General features: G+C 38.2%; 1 protein-coding gene and 1 pseudogene across 5 annotated transcripts in view; both read right to left on the reverse strand.

Moving 5' to 3' along the window:
* The window catches only part of nup98 (nucleoporin 98 and 96 precursor), a 32,947-nt gene extending 14,564 nt beyond the window's left edge, over positions 1-18,383 (reverse strand). The window contains exons 1-21 of one of the 5 annotated variants that reach the window (XM_030153869.1): positions 18,226-18,383; positions 16,405-16,514; positions 16,084-16,173; positions 15,366-15,551; positions 14,946-15,082; positions 14,502-14,609; positions 14,007-14,187; positions 13,766-13,929; positions 12,984-13,121; positions 12,595-12,730; positions 12,375-12,467; positions 10,553-10,702; positions 10,243-10,376; positions 9,663-9,850; positions 8,854-8,970; positions 7,735-7,924; positions 7,256-7,355; positions 5,659-5,772; positions 5,425-5,563; positions 4,898-5,075; positions 4,485-4,640 (exon numbers count right to left, since the gene is read on the reverse strand). In XM_030153869.1, coding sequence (XP_030009729.1) covers positions 4,485-4,640; positions 4,898-5,075; positions 5,425-5,563; positions 5,659-5,772; positions 7,256-7,355; positions 7,735-7,924; positions 8,854-8,970; positions 9,663-9,850; positions 10,243-10,376; positions 10,553-10,702; positions 12,375-12,467; positions 12,595-12,730; positions 12,984-13,121; positions 13,766-13,929; positions 14,007-14,187; positions 14,502-14,609; positions 14,946-15,082; positions 15,366-15,551; positions 16,084-16,173; positions 16,405-16,483 — 2,778 coding nt within the window. In that variant the 5' untranslated portion in view covers positions 16,484-16,514; positions 18,226-18,383. Of the gene's footprint in view, positions 1-4,484; positions 4,641-4,897; positions 5,076-5,424; positions 5,564-5,658; positions 5,773-7,255; positions 7,356-7,734; positions 7,925-8,853; positions 8,971-9,662; positions 9,851-10,242; positions 10,377-10,552; positions 10,703-12,374; positions 12,468-12,594; positions 12,731-12,983; positions 13,122-13,765; positions 13,930-14,006; positions 14,188-14,501; positions 14,610-14,945; positions 15,083-15,365; positions 15,552-16,083; positions 16,180-16,404; positions 16,515-18,225 lie in introns of all 5 variants that reach the window. The other 4 variants (XM_030153870.1, XM_030153867.1, XM_030153868.1 and 1 more) reach the window with 4 other exon arrangements.
* A 3,057-nt stretch (positions 18,384-21,440) lies between these two features.
* On the reverse strand, positions 21,441-22,403 carry LOC115432639 (odorant receptor 131-2-like; annotated as a pseudogene).
* Between the last annotated feature and the right edge of the window lie 1,666 nt (positions 22,404-24,069).

Consider the following 24,069-nt stretch of genomic DNA (forward strand, 5'->3'; position numbering starts at 1 on the left):
TAAAGGTTATAAAAAAAAAAAAAATTCAGACCACAGAAGACATTCCAAATAATAATCGGTAAATATCAGAAACACGCCAACAGTCCGAGAACACTGCAATCAATTGCATCGCTAAGCTAATACGAAGCAGATCCAAAAGTACAAGCATTATTTTTCTACCATAAAAACTCACTGAACGAGCCAATGAAGAGGAAACATAAAAGTCATATTATGAGGCGATGATTATGGATTTTGTCTTATGTTCGCAGCTTTCTGATCAGAATTTGGATTTTGGTGCAAGGATTCCAATGAGAAGCAAAAGCCTCAGAGCTTAAATGCTTTTCTTTCTGATCCACAGTCAAATATCACTGGTCAAAAATGAAAACCTAAGTAAAATGAGCCCAACTACATGGTTCATTGATGAGGTTAAACATTAACAATCTGGGAGGCTACAATTTAAGAATATTTTTACTCTTCCATACAAGAATGATGGTAAATTCTGAAAACCACTTGCTCAGCTCTTTATCTTTCTGTCTGACTGATGTCACCTTCAGATCCTGGTAACAACAGTTTCCTCTGTTCTAATGACACTGCATCAGGTTGTTAAGTCCAAAAACTCTTGTCACGTCATGAAAGCAAAAGCAAATCTGCAAAAGTAATGTCTACCATCTCTAGTAATTCTATTACATGTTAAAGGGGTCATAATTTGCTAAACCCACTGTTATTAGTCTTTGGTACGTTTATTTATGTATTCTGGACCCTAATAGTTCATGGAGTTTGAATTTGAACCCTCCAGTGCTGAACGGGACCGAGCAGCTCAGTCAACAAACATGTGGGGGTGGGGCGTGAAGTGGCTCATTTGCATTTAAAGAGCCAACGCTCAAAACAACCTGTCTCGTGTCATTACTCAGAAATAGGGTTGAATATGGACCTGTGGAGTTGAATTAATGAAGAATTTAGACCCGAGCATAGCATTTACAGTTTATGTAGACCACAGGGAAATGTTTTAAAATGCATAATTCCATTTAAAAAAGCAAAATATCACTCCTTTAAAAGGACAATTTAAGACAATTTTGTATTTATTTGTTAGTTTATCTTTAATCCACCTTCAATGTGCTCCCAATAGGGCTGAAAGATAAAATGATTAAAAAGATTTAAATTTTATCTCATGTCACAATTTCCCTTTATATTGTGATAATTTTCCTCTGAGATTATCTAGGATTATGGTGCTAAAATTTTACATTGCAATAATTACTATTATCTTAACATGGAATTAAGTTTTTTTCTGTAAACAACATAACATTTCCCCTCTAGATTCCTGAAATGTTCAAGTGCTTGTTATGTTCTGACCATAAAGACTGTAAAATCACAAATAACTGTTTTCATTTTGGTGAAGACAATTGTATTAGTTTTCTTTACTTTTACTTATTTTATTTACTAAAGTAAATACCGAATCACTAGGTGTGTTTTTGTCATCTTCTGTCTTTCCTGTCGTATGTTTTTATCTTGTTATATGTTCTAGAAAATATAAGTGAGAGGAAAGAAATTATTTGATACTTATGTATAGATTATCAATATTGACTTACAGAAATCTTTTTTTAAATCAGGACAATATTTTTGGATATATTGCCTGGGCCTTAGTTCCCGATACTGATATATTTCAGACTAAACTGATACGATTATAGTATCTTCACTTACATTTTTAAAAAGTTTATTAATCAATACAGTGCCAGCCCTAGGCAAGCAGGGGGCTGTTTATCATTTGCCACTGATGCACTAGTAAACAACTGCTCTACCCTGTGTATATTGGTTTTTATCATCTCAAGAATTAGAAGGCTCCTCTGAAGTCAAAGTCTCAAAAGAACCTCAGATTTAACCCTAAAAGCAGATGCATTTCTAATAACCTGGTAAATATGTCCTAATAGAGAAACTGTTGGGTTTGAAAAAACAAAATAAAAAAACCTTTTAGACAAGACATTAATGTCATTAACTTTATTTTCTTTGAATGGTCTGTGAGAAATAGAAGAATGTCACATGAGTCAAAGCAGGTTTGAATTCAAAATATTCTCTCTCTCTCGTTCTGTTTTTTTTTTTTGTTTTGTTTTGTTTTTGACAAATGGCAAACTGCCTTAACACCAGTATCTTGAATGTTCTCAGACAACATAAACATCCCTTTTCAACAAACTGAATGTACCCCCTAAGGTTTAAAATCACTGAGTAAAAGCTCATTTGTGGGTCAATCTGTTCAAATTAAAACTGCAGCAGAAAATATATTTGAAGTGGAGAGATTAAGATTCTGCTCTTCTGGTACATATAAACCCGGTCACTATCTGACATTGAAACCCTTTCAGTGAAATTCAAGCCACACTTGTGATAAAATCCGGTATGCTTCAGATTTTGATAAAGTAAAAACCCAAACCAGCAGCCAGAAAACCTCAAAAGAACCATCACATTCACACAGATGGTCAGTGCACACAGAATAAAGAATGCTGACAGAAGAGTCCGAGATACTGTAAATGAAAGGTATTGTACAGGAGGGCTGCGCGATATTGGAAAAAACTGACATGGAGATTTTTTTTAACCCTGCGATATATATTGCAATAAGAAAAACTACTCAGGAGGATATAATAGCTGTGTGGTGCCGACGTAAACGGTCAAACCAATTAGTTGTGTTTCTACTCGTTGTGGCAACAGGTGCAAGATACTGTCAACACAGAACATGTTTTTAAATCATCCTTCCTGTAGCCGAAACAATTCCAGATAACTGATGTTGCTTTTCTTTTTGGCACCAAGTCTTTGTTTTCGGTGATTTTCTCTTGTTCGTTGCTCATTTTTCAATGTTGTTACCAGCGACTCACTCCATGTGCAGGGGTGTGGTCTGCTTCGGCAAACTGATTAAGAATGACTGTGATTGGTGGATCGCTGTGCGCAGTGTGTGTCAGATACCCAGGCTGAAATTAGATGAGAACACGTTGAGTTCATTTGCCTCCTACATTGCAGGACCTGTGATGTGACTATTGTGCACAAGTACATTGCGATGACGATGCTCAAACAGCTCTGTTCAACTGTGCATATAACAAGTGAAAGGGTTGTATCTGCACTCTTCTCTTTTACTTTGTTTTAACTGATTATTTTTTATGTTGTATTGATTATGTTTTAATTGTAATTGTGTGTTTTTTAACCCGTTTCTTTTCCATTTTTGTAAAACACTGTGAATTGCCCTGTGTATGAATTGTGCTATACAAATAAATCTGCCTTGCCTTGTCTTGCCTCAAACGATATACTGTGTAGCTCTACTGTACAGCAAAAATTGTAAGGTTCTGATCACTAGGACTAAATACAGGAACTGGAAAAAACTCAAATGAACTGATCCAAGTCACCTTCAAATCAGGGGGAAAAGAATTTGAAGGAAAAAATAAGTAAAAATAATTTTTCTACTGCAGCTTCTCCTCCGAGTTAGCTAGTCACAACTGAGAGAACACCAACAGCTATTTGGACTTACATCCATGAATCTATATACACCGAGCAAAAATATAAACGCCCCATGTACAGTATTTGTGTAACACGAGACGCACTGCCCAAAAAGAGCTCATGATATTTTACAATTGTACATCACGGTTAATTCTTTTGATCTGCTAACAAACTTTGTGTCCATCTCTGTGAGTGAACACTTGATCCAGTGATCCCACCCACAACACAGGTGTGGCATGTCCAGACCTTTTTGCAAAGTGTATAACCCCCTACTGATCTGAAAACACACGAAAGCTACTAGAACAACAGGGAAAATAGGGTTCCAATAAGGGGGTGGAACTCTTGTCTCCTCTCAGATGACTCAGGAAATCTCTAAACCCTAAAGATTAAATTTGGGAGATATGGATACAGATTGTGCAACACATTGTTCCTATTCCTGAGGTTGTACAGTAGCAGAAGAACTGATTTTTAAAGTTAAACATCCAATGAGTGTCTATCACATTGTTTCCTTCTGGTTTTAATGAAAGGAAAACATACAAGTTTTATCTTCAAAATGCGACTCCGTAAGAACAGAACTGTTTTATCATTTTTACAAATGTCGATAGAAAAATCAACATGTATCAATCAAATTGTTATGTTAAACATCCGTGGTAGTTTTTACACCCGTAACCACATCTCATCTGTAAGTAAAATAAAGACACTGCAGCACATTAAATCCAAAAAAGCCTATTGAGTTAATGATGCTTTGTTAAAAATCACTTCAGAGGCTTTTCACCCTGAACAAACTCAACTAAACACCTTCAGATTTAGAGTTAAACAATGTTTTGTGTATGTCTTTTTTCAAAGTGCTTTGGAGCGAAAAAAGCCAGGTGAAAAAAAGTTCTATGTTTGCACTTAAAGGGTTAAAGTGAGCCTCCAGACCAAACAGAACTGAGTGAAATGCTCCTTTAATCAGCTCAGGTGTAACAATGAAGAGAAGGATGATGATGATGATGATGATGAAGGTGAGTGTGGATGGGCGCAGGCTGCTCTACCTGAGCCTGTGGCGCCACCTGCTGCTGTGTAGGAGGAAGCTGCTGCAGCCTGGAGGGAGGGAGAGTCATCGTCTTCAGCTTCTTAGGGTCGACTTTGGGAGGGACTTCCTCCTCCTCGTCTGAGTCCTGGAGGCCATATTTGGAGAAATGGGCCACCTGGGAGAGATGAGGGGAAGGAGCTTAGTTACTCCTGAATGACAAACAAAAACCACCTTCTAATACGTGGGCCTTTTGTGGATTCTATTATTGTCATTTATATGGTCCGTGTGTGTCATTAGTCTTAGAGGCACAAAAAGCAACTGACATCAACATCTACAATAAACACACCTTCTGATGTTTGCTAATGTGCAGAAATAATAAAAGGGTGAATAAGGTTAATGACTCAAATACTTCAATGCTGACGTGTAACTGACCTCAAAGACCCAGGATCCGGTCTCAGGTCTGTACTCCAGGAAACGCGCTCCCTGCTTGCGTGAAGCTTTCTCCAGTCGACCCTCATAGTTCATGTCGGTCAGACGCTCTGGACTCCTGATCTGAGTGCAAGTCGTCTTATCATTTGGCCAAACACCATCCAGGGTCACCTCTGCCCGTCTGGGACAACAAAGACAGAGTTGTATTAGGATTATCAGCAATGTGATGATGCAGCGAATAATCAATAAGAAACCACATTAAAAAACAATAATAATAAAATGTATGATGTATACTTTACCTCTAACCTGACCACAAACATATAAACTCAGAATTAGCTCATACGCTGTTTATACAATGTTTTCTCATTAGATAGCCTGAGGCGGACATATTAAATGTAATCCAGTGGAACACGCATTCTGACATGTTTATACCAGTATAAAACACTCGTAATCAATGTAATTTGATTTCTAATGATTTTGATTCGACTTCACCAGAGTGCTTCCTCTGATTGGTGTCTCCTGTCACTCACCTGTTAAGGCCCTCCCCCTCAGGAGGCTTGTTTTTGTCGTCAGGGTATACAATGACCTCTTTGCGTCTAAAGTGGACGATCTCATCGAGGTGCAATCCTGTCACATTCACTTCTCCAGGGAAGAAGATGGAGCCATACCCTGTGAAAGGCAATCACAGAGCCATCACAAAGCTGTCCAAACAGAGCTCACATACTCAAGGGAAAACTTCGACTCAAGTTTTTATTGGATGCTACCTTTGCGGCCGACAGTGAAATTTTCCACCACACAGTCTCCATTACTATCAACCATCTCAGCCAGATCCTCCAGAGAAGGGATGGTGTAGTAACCCACACGGTTTAAAACAATGCCTGAAAGAGCAGAAACACAGACAGGACACATTCACTGAGGGTTCTCCACAGCAAAATAACAGCAGCAGTTTGTTTAAAGTTGTCTGAGATATAAGTGATCTTCTACTGAAGCTTTGGAGCACATTTTCTCAGTCAGTCCCTGATGCTGCAATATAAAACACAGTGTTCTCACATGTTGTCTTTCAGAACCACAATTGTGTTTGTAAAAGCTGCTGCTGGTTATTAATGGGGAACCAAACAATTTGAACATTCTGTGTCACATTATTTAAGTGTACAATTACGTATGCATTGAGGCTCAACAAGTACTCAAATTGCAAAATCAATGCATGTTATTATACAATAACAAACAGCTGATATTTATAGGTTCAATGTTAGGAAGGTTTAGGGTTATCTCAGTTGAATGGTGATACTTTCAATTTGGTGACACTGAGCAGAGACGTATTCTGTAAAACAAAGCTATCCTTCTTGAATTTTAAGTTTCTGTACTTTTCTGTTTTAAGTTTCATATTTGAACTTCAAAAAATTATATTTCAGTATCAGCAATCTGTGCAATCTATGGCTGCTAAATGAGAATTTGCCCTCTTATCACATCAATTTTCTCTTTTTCCATCATATATTTACTAGACATGTGGGAATTTCTTGTTTCTAATATTAATCCCAAAGTGGACTTCTGCACTAATGCAGATTTTTCGTTCTTTCAAATCAGCATTGTCAAGTCAGACTGTTCACCGTAATATTTTTGGTTCATTGCAATATCATGATGCAGCAAAACACACAAACAATCTGTATCATGAATGGAAAACACTGGGTTTAATGTTTATTACAGGAGGTGGATCTGCCAAGTCAAAATCTGTATTTTTATCAAATCCAACTCTACTTATAATACACTGTCTGCAGATGGATTTGGGTTTTGTTATGTCATGGTTACAAACGGAGGTTGGCACACAGACACTGCTATGGCAGAATGCAGCTCTTTATATTACAGACTCTTGCAGTCTTGATTTTTTTATAATACCCATTCTTAACAAGATGGAGTTAAGATTCACCTGTCTGAACACTGACTGCATTAACTGACGGAAATGTAAAAGCACAGTAAATCTGAGAATATGACCATTATGATGAAATGCATATTGTTGACAGGTGAATCAATATTGAATCGACTGATGTTGCCAGGGAAGATTCACAGCCCTGATATTTACAACTATAAAAGTTGCAGCTTGGTGCCCAGTATATTCATAATAGTAACACAATCACATTGCAAGGACATAAATATGCAACTGACAATCTAGCAACATGTAGCTTTATAAAACCAGGCTTTAGCTACTTTCCACTGTAGACAGCAGAGGCAGACCAACGCAGCTTCTGTGGAGTTTAGCTATAACCAATGGTTTTTTAGATGTAGTGTAAAAACACATTTGATCAGTTCAATGTAACATACCGGGCCATCCCTCTGACTGTGAGTTATGATGCATGTGTGTCTGACCTGCTGGATGTGGAGATTGTTGTGACTCCACCTGCTCCTCCTCTTTATCCTCCTGCAGAGACTCCTCTCCCAAAGACGCTGATACATCATCACTGCTCAGCTGGGGAAGATGCACACAAACCAAACACACTGAAAATTGACTTGATCTAACACTAATTCATTCAAGCAGTTTGTCCAAAGCTGAGTTCTTTGCTCTTAAAACACACCCGGATTGTTTCAGTTCTACAGAGACAAAATTAGAAGAATTACATCATTGTCCAAAGACTTCTGACTGACAATTTGTAAATACAGAATGGATTAACCCTTTGCTTGTTATTTTGAGTTCAAACATATGCAGCGGTGAAAGTCTTTTTCTTCTGTAATGAAGATACTGGCTGATCTCTGTTTGAATGTTCATATGTTCCACTAAAAAATGCAACTATCCCGACAGAGAGCACAAAATAATAGGATAGATTTTAGTGATGGCCATCGACACTCACCTCCAGACTGCTCCTGGTTGGTTTGTGCATATTCAGGTCGCTGATGGTGTCCTGGAGGCTGGTCTGAGCTCGGCCTTGAGGGATTGGTTTGGCGATGGGGTTGACATAGAACTGGGTGACCTCTGGGTCATCATCTGTTTGGTTGCTGGGGCCCGGGGCCTCCCTGAGCTCCTCCTCCTCATCCATATGGCTACAGAAAGAACAAACTAAAGTGAAAACTAAAAAAAAAACAAACAAAAAATGCAATATTCAAAAGTAACTGAACATTGTTGTATACCCCGATGTCGCTATTCTAACTCGGCACAACTAGAATGTTTGACTGCACAGACTGCAATTCTATTTTTCCTCATGTTTGAAGCATGTGCTCTGAGTAAGCCAATTAAAACAAGAAATATCCTAATGTTAATGATATCTAACACATGATCAGGGCTTTCACTCCACTGCTAAAGCCTGTGTAGGAAGATACATGTGGGGAAACATCTTGTATTCTTCACTGTTTTACACGTAAAAACATGTGGGTGCCAACATGATAAAATGTTACATTCAAGTACACATCAAAAAATTGAGAAATCAATACTCATACGGCCACAAATGTTATTTAAAAAACAGGAATTTATATTTTTTCTCTTCTTTTCCTAGATTTGAATGTATGGCAGTCTATCTGTCGATTCTCAAAGAATAAAAATGTTTTCCCATCTTAATTATTATACAGAATAACTTAATGAAATGCACACCTCTGTGAAAGCATCACAGTATAGTAATGCCATCAAATACTACTCTACAATGTTCAAAAAAGTGAAAACAATTCCTGACTGCTCCCCTTCTTATGGATCTGTGACCATGATGTAACATTTTTTAAACAATACCATATCTCAATGAGATGTACTCGAATATATGAATATGTGACAAGAAAAGGCAATTTGTTACTATGTATTTTTTTCCCCTCCATCTACCCTTTGGTGGTGAGTCAAAAAGTTCATGTTCAACACTGAAAGTTTGAAATTAGGTCGACGTAGACTGAACAAAATATACCATTAAAATGTATAAAATAGCATTGTCATTTGACTTTCTGAGCAGGCTAAACAAACAGACAGGAGGAAATAGGAATGTGTCTGGTACTTGTGTCCATTCTGTGGATACTCTGACGGTGAAGCGAGGTCATCTGTCTCTTTGTTGAGTGGACTGCTGTACTGACTGCTGTTCAAGTTTTTCAGCACCAGCTTCTTGATGCTCTTTCTGAGTACAAAAGAAAAACAAATATTATAAACTACATGTAACATCTTTTACTTCTTGAGTATAAAAAGTAAAATTTTAACAAATGAAGAGTTTGGTAACATGTTGAGAAAATGTCTGTAGCACCTGCATTTGACCTACAGGTGAAAATACTAAAAAGAACTGTGTTCAACACTGGGCCTGTTCATATGACCAAAACAATCCAATAGCTGGGAGCAATCAGATAAGTGTAATAATCAGATCTGATGTGTTTACATTGACTCAAGTAATATGATAATCAAAAAACCCTGGTTTAGGCGTTTCACTCAATTATTGGATTTCTTTCGGAATACGTACGTACATAATGATGGTAAATCAAACTTCCTGTTATCGTATTCCACTCAAGTTTGACTATGTAACTTCCGTTTTGTATGATTTTTAATCGTGTTTACACATGCGCAGATGTAAAAGAATGAAATAAATCAGATTAACCTTTTATACAAGCAGGACGACGTAGGGGTATTGTAGAGAAATCCAGGTAAATTAATTCAGTTTCTCATAATTAGATTACTGTGGTTATATGATAAAGCATACTGGATTATGCTGTTTACATGAGCACTAATAATTTGATAACTCCAGAAATCGGAGAATAATTGGAGTGTTAGTGTGCGTGTAAACAGGCTCAGTGTTGCTATGGAGATTTGGGTGATGGATACCTGGGTATGAAGGCCCCATTGGTGAGCGAGGGCTCATCGTCATCCAGGCCGTCAAAGAGCTGGGACTTCGACGCCCCTGAAGACGTGAGTGCTTTTGGCCGGACTCGGGTGGCGGGTCGAGGGGTCAGCTTGTAGTGGGCGGGTGTGGTCAGAGCCTTCTGAGCCGTTGGATTAGTTGGTTTCAGACGCTGGGAGTGGACAAGAGATGACTTGTGATGTTTTGGCTCAGAGATAGCATGAAGTGGTAACTCAGTGTTAACATTTTTAATCTTTGCATTCATTGTGTTTTAACTTTTATGTTTTGGCTCTCACATCCTTAGACAAAAATTTCTGACCTGAATATATCAATTTAAAGACAAACAAATAATACTGGAAAAAAAAAAAAAAGACAATGTCAACTAGAGTTATTATAGTTAACAAAACCTAAGACTTAAACACTAGCAGTGACATAATTGTCAACTTTTGCCACATAAACTATGAAGTTACAAAACACAAATTACAATGAATAACTAAAATAACAGAAACCAATGCTTTCTTCAGTAAACCTAGTGAAAGAATGACCTTTTTAAATGTCACTGACCTCTTCTTTCTTTTTTGGGTCTGACATGGGGTTTCTAAAAAGAGGTGAATCTCCATATGGTGAGTATGCCAGAACACTGAGCTGTTGCTGGAGCATGGCCTGCTGGGCTGCTGTTGCGTTCGGATCACTGAGCGCTAAAGGAAAAAAAAAAAAAAAAAAAAAAAAAAAGAACACCTCATTATCTCCTAGTGTCCCAGGATCACACATGTAATGGAAGCCTTTTATTTTTGTGAAAAGTGTACATGGATTAGACTAATGCAGCAATTACAACACAGTCTAAAACTTGTTTTTAAAATAAAAACAGACACACACTGACCCACAGGCTGTTGCGGAGCGCCAAAGCATACATTGCTGGTTCCACTGTTAAAACCTGTTGCTCCGAACGTCCCCATCGTTCCTAGTGTGGTGCCCAATTTGTTCTGGTTATTCCCGAACAGAGATGTCTGCCCAGTGCCCACAGCTATAAACACACATGATGCTGAATTAACACACTTGTGATGACAGTTCATCTACTTTCTATTTACAGTGTCCCAGAGGTTGACCATTAGTGAATTTTAAAAAGATTGATATGATATTGGGTGAAATTGTTACATTTCAATATTATTTGTCTAAAACAATCTGAATAATTACTGAAATGAACATATAAGTTAAACATGGGCACGCTTGAAAACCTTCAGCCTGACTTATTGGTCACACTACTGCCACCCAGGGGTCTGACTTATCAGTGCACGCTAAAGTTTTTGCACATACAGACAGACGGCGAACCGTTGACAATACCCTGCGGCGAGGGCCAAGGATAAAAATGTAAACACCATAACCCATTAATCTGGATCACTGAATACAATGCTCCATGTAATTAATGAATAAATAAAACTAAATGTAAAATACCAAGTTGATTCAAGGTGCAGTTGCAGAGATGACATAAAAGACTCAAGAAACAACAGCACATAATTTTTTCAAATAACTGAATAAATCAGGTAAATTGTTTACATTTACCTTTATTCTGAGTTTGACAGGTGTCATGTAAACATCTTACTCCACTTGGATATTCTGAATACAGATATAATTCCAGTCTTAGGAGTATTCTTTGGACATGCGCATTCAGACTGCCTAATTTGCTGTTTTGAACTGCAGGTTGTCACATACAGGCCCCGTTTAGTAAGCTGGAGCCCGCCCTGACAAAGACCTCCAGTGTCTCTGAAGTCTGAGATTCTGGTTGGACCTTTTAAACCTCATTAAAGATGATTAAAAAAAAAAAAATAGGACCAAAGGCCCTGTATGTCACTGGCATGTTCAATAACAACTTGAATTTGTCAGGTTCTGTCTCTGTTAGAGTCTTGTGGTCTTGATGTGGAAAATCAATCTCCCAATAGAAGTGGGTGGTACTTTCAGGGGAGGAGAACTCAACTAATTCAGTCAAAGTCATGACGTCCTATCAGTGATCAACAGTAACTATATTGACATCTCTAACCATTTCCATGTTATAAGTCATTAAAATATGGCCCATTATAAGTAAATTTAAATTTTCAATATTTCAAAAACTCCTCAAAAATCAAAATTTCTCAAAACTGTAAGAGTTTGTAGTAGTGGTAGAGTGTAGTAGAGTGTCTACTGAATTGTCTATTAGATCTAACCAGTAGTTTGGTCACAGATGATGTTTGAAGAAATTGCTAACAAAGACAACAACACTGGCCCAGCGCCTTCACAATAGCTCACAGCCTCATCAGCCGTTGAGCTAAAAAATTACATTTTTAAAAAGGAAATGAAAGAGGGAATCTGTATTCACAGTAGAAAACTTTAAAAACAAACATATTTTAAATGGATATACACTACTACCTGTAAACAAGAATATTAGAGGAATATTCATTTAAACAGGTCATTTGGCAGAAACACAACAAAGATGTTGTGTATGTCAACACAGCCTCTGTTGATTAGACTTCTCATTCTGCCGGCTTGGTCCATTTAAGCTGAACCAAACAATGCCAATATAATGCTTCCTCAATGTAATTTTAGTCAGTAAATGTATCCAACTTTCTTATGCAGCATTTTATTTCAGTCTCTCCTCATTAACTTAATGAATGAAAAGCTCAGTATCAGTGTGTTCTTTATTTAATTCTTAACAAGCTGTTAACCTGTTCCAAAGCCAGTGCCCAGTCCAGTCCCCAGTCCACCAGCAGCTGGCTTGTTCCCAAACAGACTTCCTCCAGCAGGGTTTGCACCAAAGCCTTTAGCCAAACACCAAGTGAAACATATTAGTGAATGGAGAAAGAATCCATACATATTTAAAACAGCAGATAAGTAAAAACAAAAATATTAGAGAGCTTTAAATGTAAAATTGAAGGTGGGACTTGCCAAAGGTTGAGGTGTTGGTTCCTGTTCCGAGTGTGAGCGCTGGTTTGTTACCAAAGAGACTGGTGCCAGTGCCGAAGGATGGTGCACTGGTGGTGGTGGCGCCAAAACCTGTGGTCTTATTCCCAAACAGACTCTGCTTTAAAAGATGGTAAACACATCACATTAAAACCTGACCAGAACAACTCTGTTTCAGTCTTTAAATGTTCCAAGTCTTTCAAAATGAACAAATTCATCCCGAGAAGAACCTGTAAATTAATCCAGGTTCAAAGTAACAACTAGCTGTAGCTCAAATCTGTAGTAAAAGTAGTGTAAATATGAATTCAAATCTGGAAAACAGTTTCAGTATTTTTTGGAAGGTATAAATCTAAGTTGTGCATTGGTCTCAGTACCTGTGTGCCGACATTTCCAAATCCAGTGTTGGTTTGTCCAAACAGCCCAGTGCTCGTCCCGAAGCCAGTGGCCGTACTCGTCTGAGCGGTGCCAAACAGTCCGCTTGATTGAGACGCTGCCGTGTTCCCAAACAGACCCTGAAACACAGCAGAGGACCACCATGACACCTTGAAATTAGCAGTTAGCTTGTGAAACGACAGCACGCATCAGCATCAACTACCAGATTTTCTTTGTCTTATTTAAATGCAACTGAAAACAGGGTTGTTCACACATTTATACCATTTCAAAACATTTCCATGATGTTTCAAGGACAACTTATGTAATTTCCAAAAGCAATGACAAATTTAAGAACATGAGCAGGAGCTAACTTATTTATTGTATGAATAAAAAAAAAGCCAAATTCGTCCCGTCTTACCTTTTAGGGTCTTATCATAATCACTTGAAATACTCAGAACAACTATTAAGCTAATAAGCCAAGAATTTTACTATTAAAGGCCTTAAGTAAGCACAAGGTTAAATGTCCAAAAGCCATCCCAGCCTCAGTCTCCACACACCTGAGGAAAACTAAGGTCAATTCATTTAACATTATTCTTCAGGGTAAATCTGACAGATTTGCTCTTATATTACATTAGTTTATTTCTACAAAGCCATGTAATTAAGATAATCAGTATCAACCCCTTAGTCTGCCCCTTCAGTGAAGGACTTTTGTTACCTAGTATGACCGCAGGGAATGATTGTACTCCATAGGGAAAAGGGACATGGTTCTAAGCAATGACCTTACCATGCTGCTGGTGTTGGCCTGACCCATGGTGTTTGTGTTGCCAAAGGAGAATCCAGTGCTTGGGGCGGTGGTGGTCTGACCAAATGGTTTGAAGAGGCTGGCAGCCTGCTGTGGATTCTGCTGACCAAACAGACCACCGGTGGTCGTGCCAAAGCCACCAGTACCTGTCACAGAGAGCAGCAAATGTTGGAAACTGATCTGTATAAAACCATATGCTACTTGACTTCTTTTTGTTGCTTACTTGTGCCAAAGGTGCTCTTGTTCTGTCCGAAAGAGAAGCTGGTGTTGGGGGCAGAGGAGCCAAACAGGCCAGTGGGAGCACTAGATGTGGCTGTGGCAGAACCAAACAGACTGCCTGTCCCTGCAGCCATGGGATTGGTTGGGCCTTTCCTGCCAGCCTGGTAGTCCTCAAGTCTCAATTCCTGCAGGACATAGAGAGAGAGAAAACTCAGGCAGCACATGACATTCATCACACAGAAAAGAAAACTCACAGCTTGCAAAAATAAAATAAAATGAGACTCTTCTGGCTCCCTTCCTATTCACACTGTACACTGTAGACCGAGTACAGCTCTATGGCCTGTTTCTGACAGTCTGAGGCCACCATCAAACTTCTCCAAGACCAAAGAATAGTAGTGAACTTCATTCAATAAAATCCAGAAAACACACTGGGAAAAGTAGGGAATTCTCAGTGACTTGGTTCCAAATGACCCATTAGACAGTATTCTCAAACACTCACCTCCAGAGATTTGTTTTCATACTCCTTCATGGCTGTGATACACTGGTGTTTAGTGTTGATGCTTGTAGTCACACCTGCTTTCACCATTGTATCACTTCCTGTTGGAGGCTGAATGCAGAGAGAAAAAGTCAAAAATGCTATGATCTTTAGTTTCAAAATCAGTTTCACTTTTTTATGAGAAATGTCAACACTTTTAGGCTACCTCTGTTGAGGATTGTACAGTGTATTCTAAACCTTACTACATACTAATCAGAGCTGCTATCATCTCAAAATAAACTAAAAATATTGTGGTGGGTAGTGACCAACTTAACAAAAACACGCCACTTTCCAAATCACTCACATACATATATGACCTGCACTAACACAGAGGATAGGTAAGTGCTGTGACTCTTCAAGCCTTAACCCTGTTAACCCAGGAAACCCTGCTGTCCACTCATGACTCACGTTGAATTTCACTGTAGTCCCTGGTTGCTGTGCAGCAGAGAACCCAGAGCCTCCAAACAGGGAGTTACCACCGAATGGGTTAGAGGTGGTGTTTGTTGACCCAAACAGCCCTCCGCTGCTAGTACTTGTCCCAAAACCTGAAGAACACAACAAGCAGTATATTAATACAGATACAAAAAACTGTCAAGCTGGATTACTTTTAGCCAACACCCATTTTGCCAGCAAAAATGTTCACATATATCAAACACTAAAATGTGGCCTGTTTTGTTCTAATATTTCTGACATTCAGGTGCATTGTCTTCAAATGACTGTCGCATGTCCACTGAACTGGTAAATGACAATACCTACAATATTAGTAGTACTAATTGCTACTAGTAGCTATTGTTGGTGTTAAGTGTAAAACATTCCAGCAAAACTCACTCCCAAAAGATGCGGGTTTATTCGCTCCAAATGCATTGTTCTGCTGAGAAAAGAGACCTCCACTGGTTCCTGTCCCTGTGTTTCCAAACAGACTGGTTGAAGTACCGCTGGCAGGTCCGAAACCAAAGCCAGTGCTGGTGGATGATGTCGCCGGCTGGCTGAATGTGTTTGTACCAAACAGACCACCTGAGAAAAGACATGGACATATATAGATTAAAAACCAACAAAGATATGAACAAATATGTATGAAAAATATGTGCTGTGTGAAAAGATAAATATGTTGAATAGCTATGACAAGCACTCAATGCCTAGTTTATAATACAAATTTAAAAAAAAAAAAGGCTAGTTAATAGAAAAGTGATACATGATCATTATAGTTAAACTTGTTTGTACAGTTGGAACTTAGTGCTAAAAGAGCTACTAGCTTTGATATGTTCTGTACATTGGGTATGTGTAATAACTGGTATGATAACCAAGCTTCAGTCTACATCTTTTTCTTAATTATTAATTACATCTATTGTAATTTAATGCTCTATATCCATCATCAGATTTTGACAACTGATTTGCTAATACAGACTCAACAACACAAACTACGGCTCAGAAAGTGCCTTCAGAAACTCCCTGGTAGGTACTGTCTCTTCTCTTTGGAGGAGATAAACTGAACAAATCTCTCTTGTTCCATTTAAAACATTAGCAACTGAAACAAAAGTCGACAAACCTGGTTTATTCTGAGTGGAACCAAACAATCCTCCAGCATTACTGGTTGTCCCAAAAGCAGATGTCCCAAACCCTCCTGTTGTTCCAAAACCTGTATCTGCAACGACAGAGACCCCAGTCATGATATTAAAACAATGTCAGGAGAAAATTTTAAAGTATTCTGATTCATGTGTAACAGTCTGAAACTGTTACAGTGCAATACTACAGCTTAAAGTAGAAATGTACAAGTTCATGTGCAGAAATATGTTTAACTGGTGGTGTCATAGATTCATAAATTACTGCATTATATTTATAAACAAATTAAAAATAACAGAAAACTTACTTTGCTGACCAAATGTCGATGATGTGCCGAATCCCCCGGTCCCTCCACCAAAGGGAGTGCCGAACGACTTGTTGAACATCTTGGCCTGCTAGCAGGACCACATACGTCCTCTATACGGAAACAAGATCAGATTTTTAAAAATCATAAATAAAAACAAGTGGAAAAACTAAGTAAGCGGAGCTTACTAATACCCCCACCGGGTTGTACAACACTTCCTGCTCACTGATACCCTGCCTACCTAGGGATTAATTTTGAATCTTTTGAAAAACTTTAAAAAATTTATAATAAATAAATAAATAACATAATAATAATAAAATAAAATACAAAAAATACAAAAATAGAGAGAAAGTCACATGTAAAGAACATGTGTGTGAAGTTGGAAAAGAATCAGGCAAATAATGTCAGAGAAATCAGCTGGACAAATTTTCTATATCACCCTCTCTATAACATCAATATAGAGATATCTAACAGACTTCTCAACAATCAGTCAACAATCACAAGCCTGTTCCACTCTTGGTTACTGGCTGTGTTAACCCTTTGGCATAATACTGCTGAGCTATGTGATAACAGTGTTTATTATGTGGCAAAGAACATGACATCATGACATATAATGTTCATTTACTTTGCTGTGATTTCATCTTACAGATTAAAATTTTAATTTTAAAAATCTAGCGAGCCCACACCTGGGCAAACTCGTAGTTAATGGTGCTTTCATGCTATTACGAAGATGATCCTTCCCACTTATGAATTCTATCTGCATTGTGGTCGAGTGCTTTTGATGTCGTACCAAAATGAAAAATGGCTGACAATTTATAACCTGCTACTTGAGTAAAATAGTTTTGGACGTGTCAATTCATTTGCTACAGCATTTGTTTTTGCAAGCTGTGCATATTATAAATATGCAAAAATCATCAGCTAACAGGAGCATAAGTTTAATAAAAGCATTGTTTGTTGTTTATATTTATAACAAGGCTGTGGTATTTTAAATATGATTTGTTTGTATCAGCACAACCAGCACTTTAAAAAAAAAAAAAAAAAGTCAGGGACTTCATGTATGTCTTGTCTTGATATGTCTCGTTTTGCGTTTACATATTTTTTTGTTAAGTCAATGACCCAAAAAACAGCTTTTAAGCTTAAAAAATAGTTTGATATATCGTGTCGATATTGCATGTATGCACTGTGGTAAAATTCGGCACTTATCAGCCAGCCCTAGAAGATGTCAGCCTTAGAATCTATCATTAAGAAGGGAAGGCTTTGTTTTGAGTTACTAAGCAGCGACGACGAGTAAACACCAAAGCAAGTTGTTGATCATTATCAGCCTCTTCTGAACTCTGGAGAAAAACACCGGTTCACACCGGACTCATCAAGATCCACGTGCAGCTAATCGGGCTGTGCCATTACTTACCGCTGTTTATCTAGAATACTACATCACCGCTAACTCTTTCTAGGTTAAGGAAAGCCCAACCAGAACCCGTTACCTGAAGAGTCGTAACCTGGTGACACCGAATTTAAACTCAGCCCAGGTTAGCTAACATTAGCACGTAGCATAATTTCAGCTGCTGCTAACAACATGGCAGGTCCATGAGTCCAAAGAACAAACAACAATCAACAAGTCAACTGGTCCCAGGGGCAAATTTCGTCTCCCAGAGTAAAACCTCACGCCATTATCGAATTTAGTCAGTTAATAATAAGTTATAAGCGGATTTCAATCAAAATGCCACAGCTAACTGCAATTCTAGATGCTAACTACTTAGCGCTAATGCGTAGTTAGCAGTTAGCAGAAGAAAGCCACAAAACAGTCGTTATTTTTTGTATGTTTACCTTCACCTGTGCTGTACTGATGTTCAGTTTGTATTCAGCCTTTCCCTTCTCAACGGAAATCAAAACGGTGAACAGTAAAAGTGTCTTCAGCTAAACATTAGCACGGCTCGTTAGCTTAACACCGAGGAGGGAAAACTGACTTAACAGCCACCTCGTATACGCACTTTCATACGTCATGCGTCATGATAGAGAACGTCATTACGTACACACGTCCAACGCCTTAGAAGAATCCTCCTAAAAACATACTTTCCGGTGAAATGTACTTTTATGTTCAATGGTAGATGGTTTAGGGTAAAAAATTAACCATCCTAGCAGATAGATTATAAATTATAAGTATATAAAAAAGAGTAAGAATCAAGGCGTTATATTTTGAAAGAAAATATATATTTTTCCAAGAATAAATTCATAGTGTTAAGAGAAACATGTGGCAATATTTAAAGAAAAGAAGTCTGAGTTTTATCAGAATAAACGCACATTTGATCTCTATAATTTTTTACATCAAAAAAGTCATTACAAGGAGGAGGTAATTAAGGCTGCACTGTGGATGATTTAAAAAAAACAACAACAACTCATTCTACATAATTACTACATTGCTTCACTGCTTGGACTTTTTCCTCTAATCTCTTTGTCAATACACATTATTACTTTCTAAGAACTAAATTAGTTTTTTGTTCCATGGAAACAAAGGTACAGAGCAACACAGATATCCCTTTGCAATTATGGAATGAAAACACGAGTTTCATATTTTTCTTCTGTTCTCTTTGGATACACGTGAGAGGCTCAGTGTGTAAGAGATATGTAGTGACATCTAGTGGTGAAGTTATAGATGTGAACTTAAGTCACACTGATGTTGCACCTAAACAAAATTAGGTTTCACTTCTTGCCAGTCTAAGTTACTTAAAAGTACGACAGACACAGAGAGAAAAAGGACAAAACTGTTGTGCTTTTTCAGAACAGCTTACAGTCCAAAATGGTGGAATAGCAGCTGTGTTGGTGGTGGGATTCTGATGATTTATTGGCATTACTGGCAGTCAAATTTTGGTGGTGAAATGTTTGAATCTTCACTCCACCTTCTTCTGCAGCAGCTGCAAAAAATGGGAAAACCCCATTTGGAGAAAGTATTCATTTTGTTTGCCCTAGACTTTTTAGCTAAGGGGATATTATGGTAACAGCAATTAGAAGCTGCTAGTTTTGGGACACAATCGTATGATCAGGGCCAAAAAGGGAAAAATAAATAAATAAATAAATAAATAAATAAATATCAGCAGGAGTAGGTAGGAGACGGGCTTCTATGATATCATTCTGAATGCAATAGATCAGAACATTCACCTCCAATGCACTGACAAAATATAATGTTCTGTATCTGGTGCGTTTTAAACATTACAAACCTCCATGGCCCAAAACTGTGATGAACTGGTTGAACATACAATTTATGATATGCAAATACATCATGCAGGAGAATGTCAGGCTGATACCTGAGAATTAATGAAAATAATGACAAAATTGATGCTCAATTTGTTTATTATTCGTGCATGAACACACATATTACAGTTAGTACTGACCTGACCCCTTCATCCACTGTTATTTATTTATCTGTTTATTGCAGTTTAACAACCAGGTTTTGATCTTATATGAATCATACCATCATTTATGGATGTTATGTTTGGCAGTTTAACCCATAAAGACCCAAACAATCACCAATGGCAACCAAAATCAACTACTGATATAAAAAGTTAAATCACTGTTGATCCACTAATCCTACCAATACATATAAATAAGTGGTGTAAAATGCAGTTTGTCATCTTTTCATGGTCATCAGATATGACCCATTTGGACGTTCAGAGGCTCCGTAGTGAACATGGAAACACTGTCATCTTCTACCCATAGAGTTGGATCAATAACAGTGGATGGAGACACTGGCTTCATGTTCAGTTAATGATACCTTTGCTGAAAGTCACTTTTTCTTCAGTTTTCTCTATTTCTTATATAATAACCCTCAACTTTACTCTGAACTTTTATCTACATGATTAGTAAAAACAATGTAGGAAAATACCATATTTTCATTGAAAAAAATCACAAAATACAGCCGATAATGTTACAATAAATGGTGATAAGTTACTTAAGGATGGTTAAATAGAGAGAGAAATTCATTTGGAAATTACCACAAAACTAACACTGGGTCCTTATGGGTTTGAAGATAATGTTAGAAGGTGCTTGTACTTTGGGATCTCCTAGTCGTGATATGTGCTAATAGTGCATCCGAAAACTAACTTGCATACTACGCCCCACCAAAAAATAATTTCACCAGCCGCATTTGCTAAAACCATAGCATCAACACATGCAGTAATAGTGAACATTTACCTGCTTATTTATTTTTGGCTAGCCCTAGCAATTCCAAGTTTACAGTTTAACCTGACATTGGTACACAACTTCACACAAAAGCTTCTGCTCAGAGTGTGTTTAGTAGTACTTGGTCCACAGCATCCACACTTTAAAAACTAGAAGAAACAATGCTTTTGGATCGGGCTGAGTTGAACCAGGAGCTGGTGGGACACTTTCCTGTATGTGGTTGTTATGGACGAGGAGTGGAATGCAAAGTTCTGTGTGTGTTTGAGGTGCTATCTGAGTGAGTTTCTTCATCCTCACATTGTAGTAGAAACACCAGTGAAGAGAGAATCAGCATTTTGAAAAGGTTATCTGCACAGTCCACTTCCTAAAAAAACACCTGTGCATGCTCAGAAGTTCAATTTTAACTTTCAGTTTAACAAGCTTCACATTTAACAGTGAACAAGACTCTTTTACTTGTAGATGAACAGGTAAGGCATAGTTTGGCTTACGGCTTTCACTTATGGTGCACCTCAACAAAAATAAAAAACAAACACAAAAAGGCCAATAAACATTGCCATACACACATTAACCCCAAATTCACACGAACGCCATGACCCTGCTGAACCCCTGCACATAAACATACCACATACTGCAATCAAGTAACAAGCCCAACACCCACAATGCAATGTGGCAAACATGCCACACTATTATATGATGACTGAGTTATTTAATTTACAGATGAACATCAGGTTGATATCAATTAAATGATAGAAACTATGGAAAAGTGTTGTTTAAATATTTATTAATTCTCAAAACAGACTTAATATTCTAATAAATAACACTTGAACAAAACAACTTTGGATGACTCAGGATGTAAAAAGATAAATTCATTTAGGATCAACTTTTGGCTTGGACAGTTTTAGTCGACAACAAAGGTGATACATGAAATAGAGTCTGATGGTCTGGTCTCTGAGGCCATAGATGAGAGCACTAAGACATTTAGGGAGGATGATAAGACACACATAAAGAAAAGTCTGAATACGCACAAATATTATCCTACTGACAATTTTTACGACAGTTAGGACTACAGGATTATGTACAGTTGATAAAAGACTGAATCCAAGCTGCACCAGATGCAGCAGCAGTGTGTTTCGAGCCTTTGAGGAGGAGGATTTTTCTGTGGAGGCCGACCTGGCTGCTACTGTCACACCAACATAAGAGGAAGTTATTGCAACAAAAGCTGAAACAAACACAAAAATATTATAGGCTTTGTCATAATGATCAGACACTGGTGAAAGAACCATCACTAGTGAATTACAAACTTGTTTCATTTCCAAGCTCTGCAAGTCTTCAAATGGAAAGTCTAACAGCAAAACAACTCAGAAGAGGATGTTTAATGAACTGAAGGTCCAAATCACAGTGATAGCCACTGATGTGTTTCTGACAGTGATGATGGTAGAGTGTCTCAGTGGGTAACACACAGCTACATATCTTTCCAAAGACATCACCACCAGTGTTTGAGGAGAGATATCCTTTGTGAGACTGGCAAGCATTACAAGAAAACCACACACAGGATAAGTGAGTTTTACCCTGACAGTAGCCAGGATGAACAGTAACTGACTCAGTACCATCTGTACAGTGTCTGCAAAAAGGAGGTTATACAGAAGAATGTACCGAGAAGTCTCACAAAACACTGGTCTACTCCTCAAAGTGAATAACATGGACCCATTAATGAAGAGGAACACACAGCATGGTAATGAGGCCACGATGGAAAACAATACTCTTTCCAATACCCCCTGATACTGCTGTTCAGAAGTGATGTTGGTCTGAGACTGAGCTACAGTCGACATCTTACAACCAGTCTACATAGAGAACAAGAGTAAATAAAACAGATTTCTAAGAAAATTTATGTCCAGTTAATTCTACCATCAGTCAGTCTGGTTATACTCACGGATAGCTGAAAAGAAATCTGAGTCAGCGTACACTGAATAAAATGATGACCTATATTTTACATTGAAAGAACAATTTAAGTTATACTCATTTAAAACATGTTGCTGTTCTTCAAACACAAAGAAACAATTATATTCTAAGGTAGATTAGAGGATACAGAAAAACGTTTAAAGCATGAAAAATACTAACCTACTTCTGCCATTCAGACTCAAAGAAACAAACCCCTCATTATACAGGTTAGAGGCGGTGCTCTGACCATGGCAGCCGAGTTCTACTGGGTTTGACTATCCTTGAATGTTTTATATTATTTTGATCCCACAATGACTTCACACAACATGGTCACATGTCGATATGGTTACTGATGTAATGTTTATTTCACCTTTCACCTTTCCACACACTTGTAAAGAGTATGTTTTGTATGTGTGGCAACCAGGGGGTTGAAAAGAGGAGTTAAGGCCCACTGATTCCCCACTAATCCAACTTGACGTGATAATTTTTGCTGACAACGCCACCCTAAGCCATAGGCCCAGGGATAGAATCCTAAATTTAGCCCACTCTTTAGGCAAACACAGGGTAGTTTAATTATTGGACCAGAGACAAAAGTTACAAAATAATTCAATATTTATATTCATTGGCATAGACAAAATAGAAATCTTTAATTAATTACATGTCTAAAAAGCAACATGAAGCTCTCACACACACACACCGGTAAAATAGCTGTACAACTAATCATACCCGCTTAGGACGGCAATGGTGTGACGCTGGGAGTCATGGTCCGGAGGATGGATACATGCCGTGCACAGCGAGTGCAGGAAGCGCTCAGTCAAAAGGGAGGAAGAAGAAGACGAGGCTCATGAGGTTCTCAGCTCCTATAGATTTTAACAGTAATATTTAATAGATTGATAAGCAGTATGGATTACTCCGCTCCACCTGACACAGGATACTCGTCATGTAGGCAAAAGCGTGAACGCACCACAACCGCAAAAAGGGGGTGTGGGGGGGGCACACCAAGCTGGGCCAAAAAGACACACCACTAACAATTTATTTTATAGTGAGTGGGGCACACAGACAATACCATATGCTGTGTAAGCTGAACAACATGGGAGCCAGCCCCTATAAAATAAGAAAACAGAAGTTTTAGGCAATGATCAGCTGAATGAATGAATGAATGAGCGAGCATACTACAGTGATCGGATGAATGAAGAAATGAATGAATGAGCGAGTGTACAACAGTGATCGGATGAATGAATGAACCTACAATAAGGTTCCTCACCACGGCTGCCTGTGCTGGCAAGATTACCGGGCTGTGAGGCCTTTGATTGGGTGGAGGTCTTTGTCAAGTACACGGTATTAGAACAGTAAACCGTGTGCCTGTCCCCGGTTCCACTACCGACCACGGTGTGTGACTTCAGAGGTGTCCAAAACAATCGGGCCAGGTAATGGACCCTCCCTTTATAGAGTTTGGGGGCTAGCACCAGGAGCTGACCATTGGATGTACAGGTGTACTGCCACATATGTGTTTCTACTTCTGTGTTTTTATGTGTCTCTTTTCAAATACTTTTACTG

Source organism: Sphaeramia orbicularis, chromosome 14, assembly GCF_902148855.1.
Source record: "Sphaeramia orbicularis chromosome 14, fSphaOr1.1, whole genome shotgun sequence".
Lineage (NCBI taxonomy): Eukaryota > Metazoa > Chordata > Actinopteri > Kurtiformes > Apogonidae > Sphaeramia > Sphaeramia orbicularis.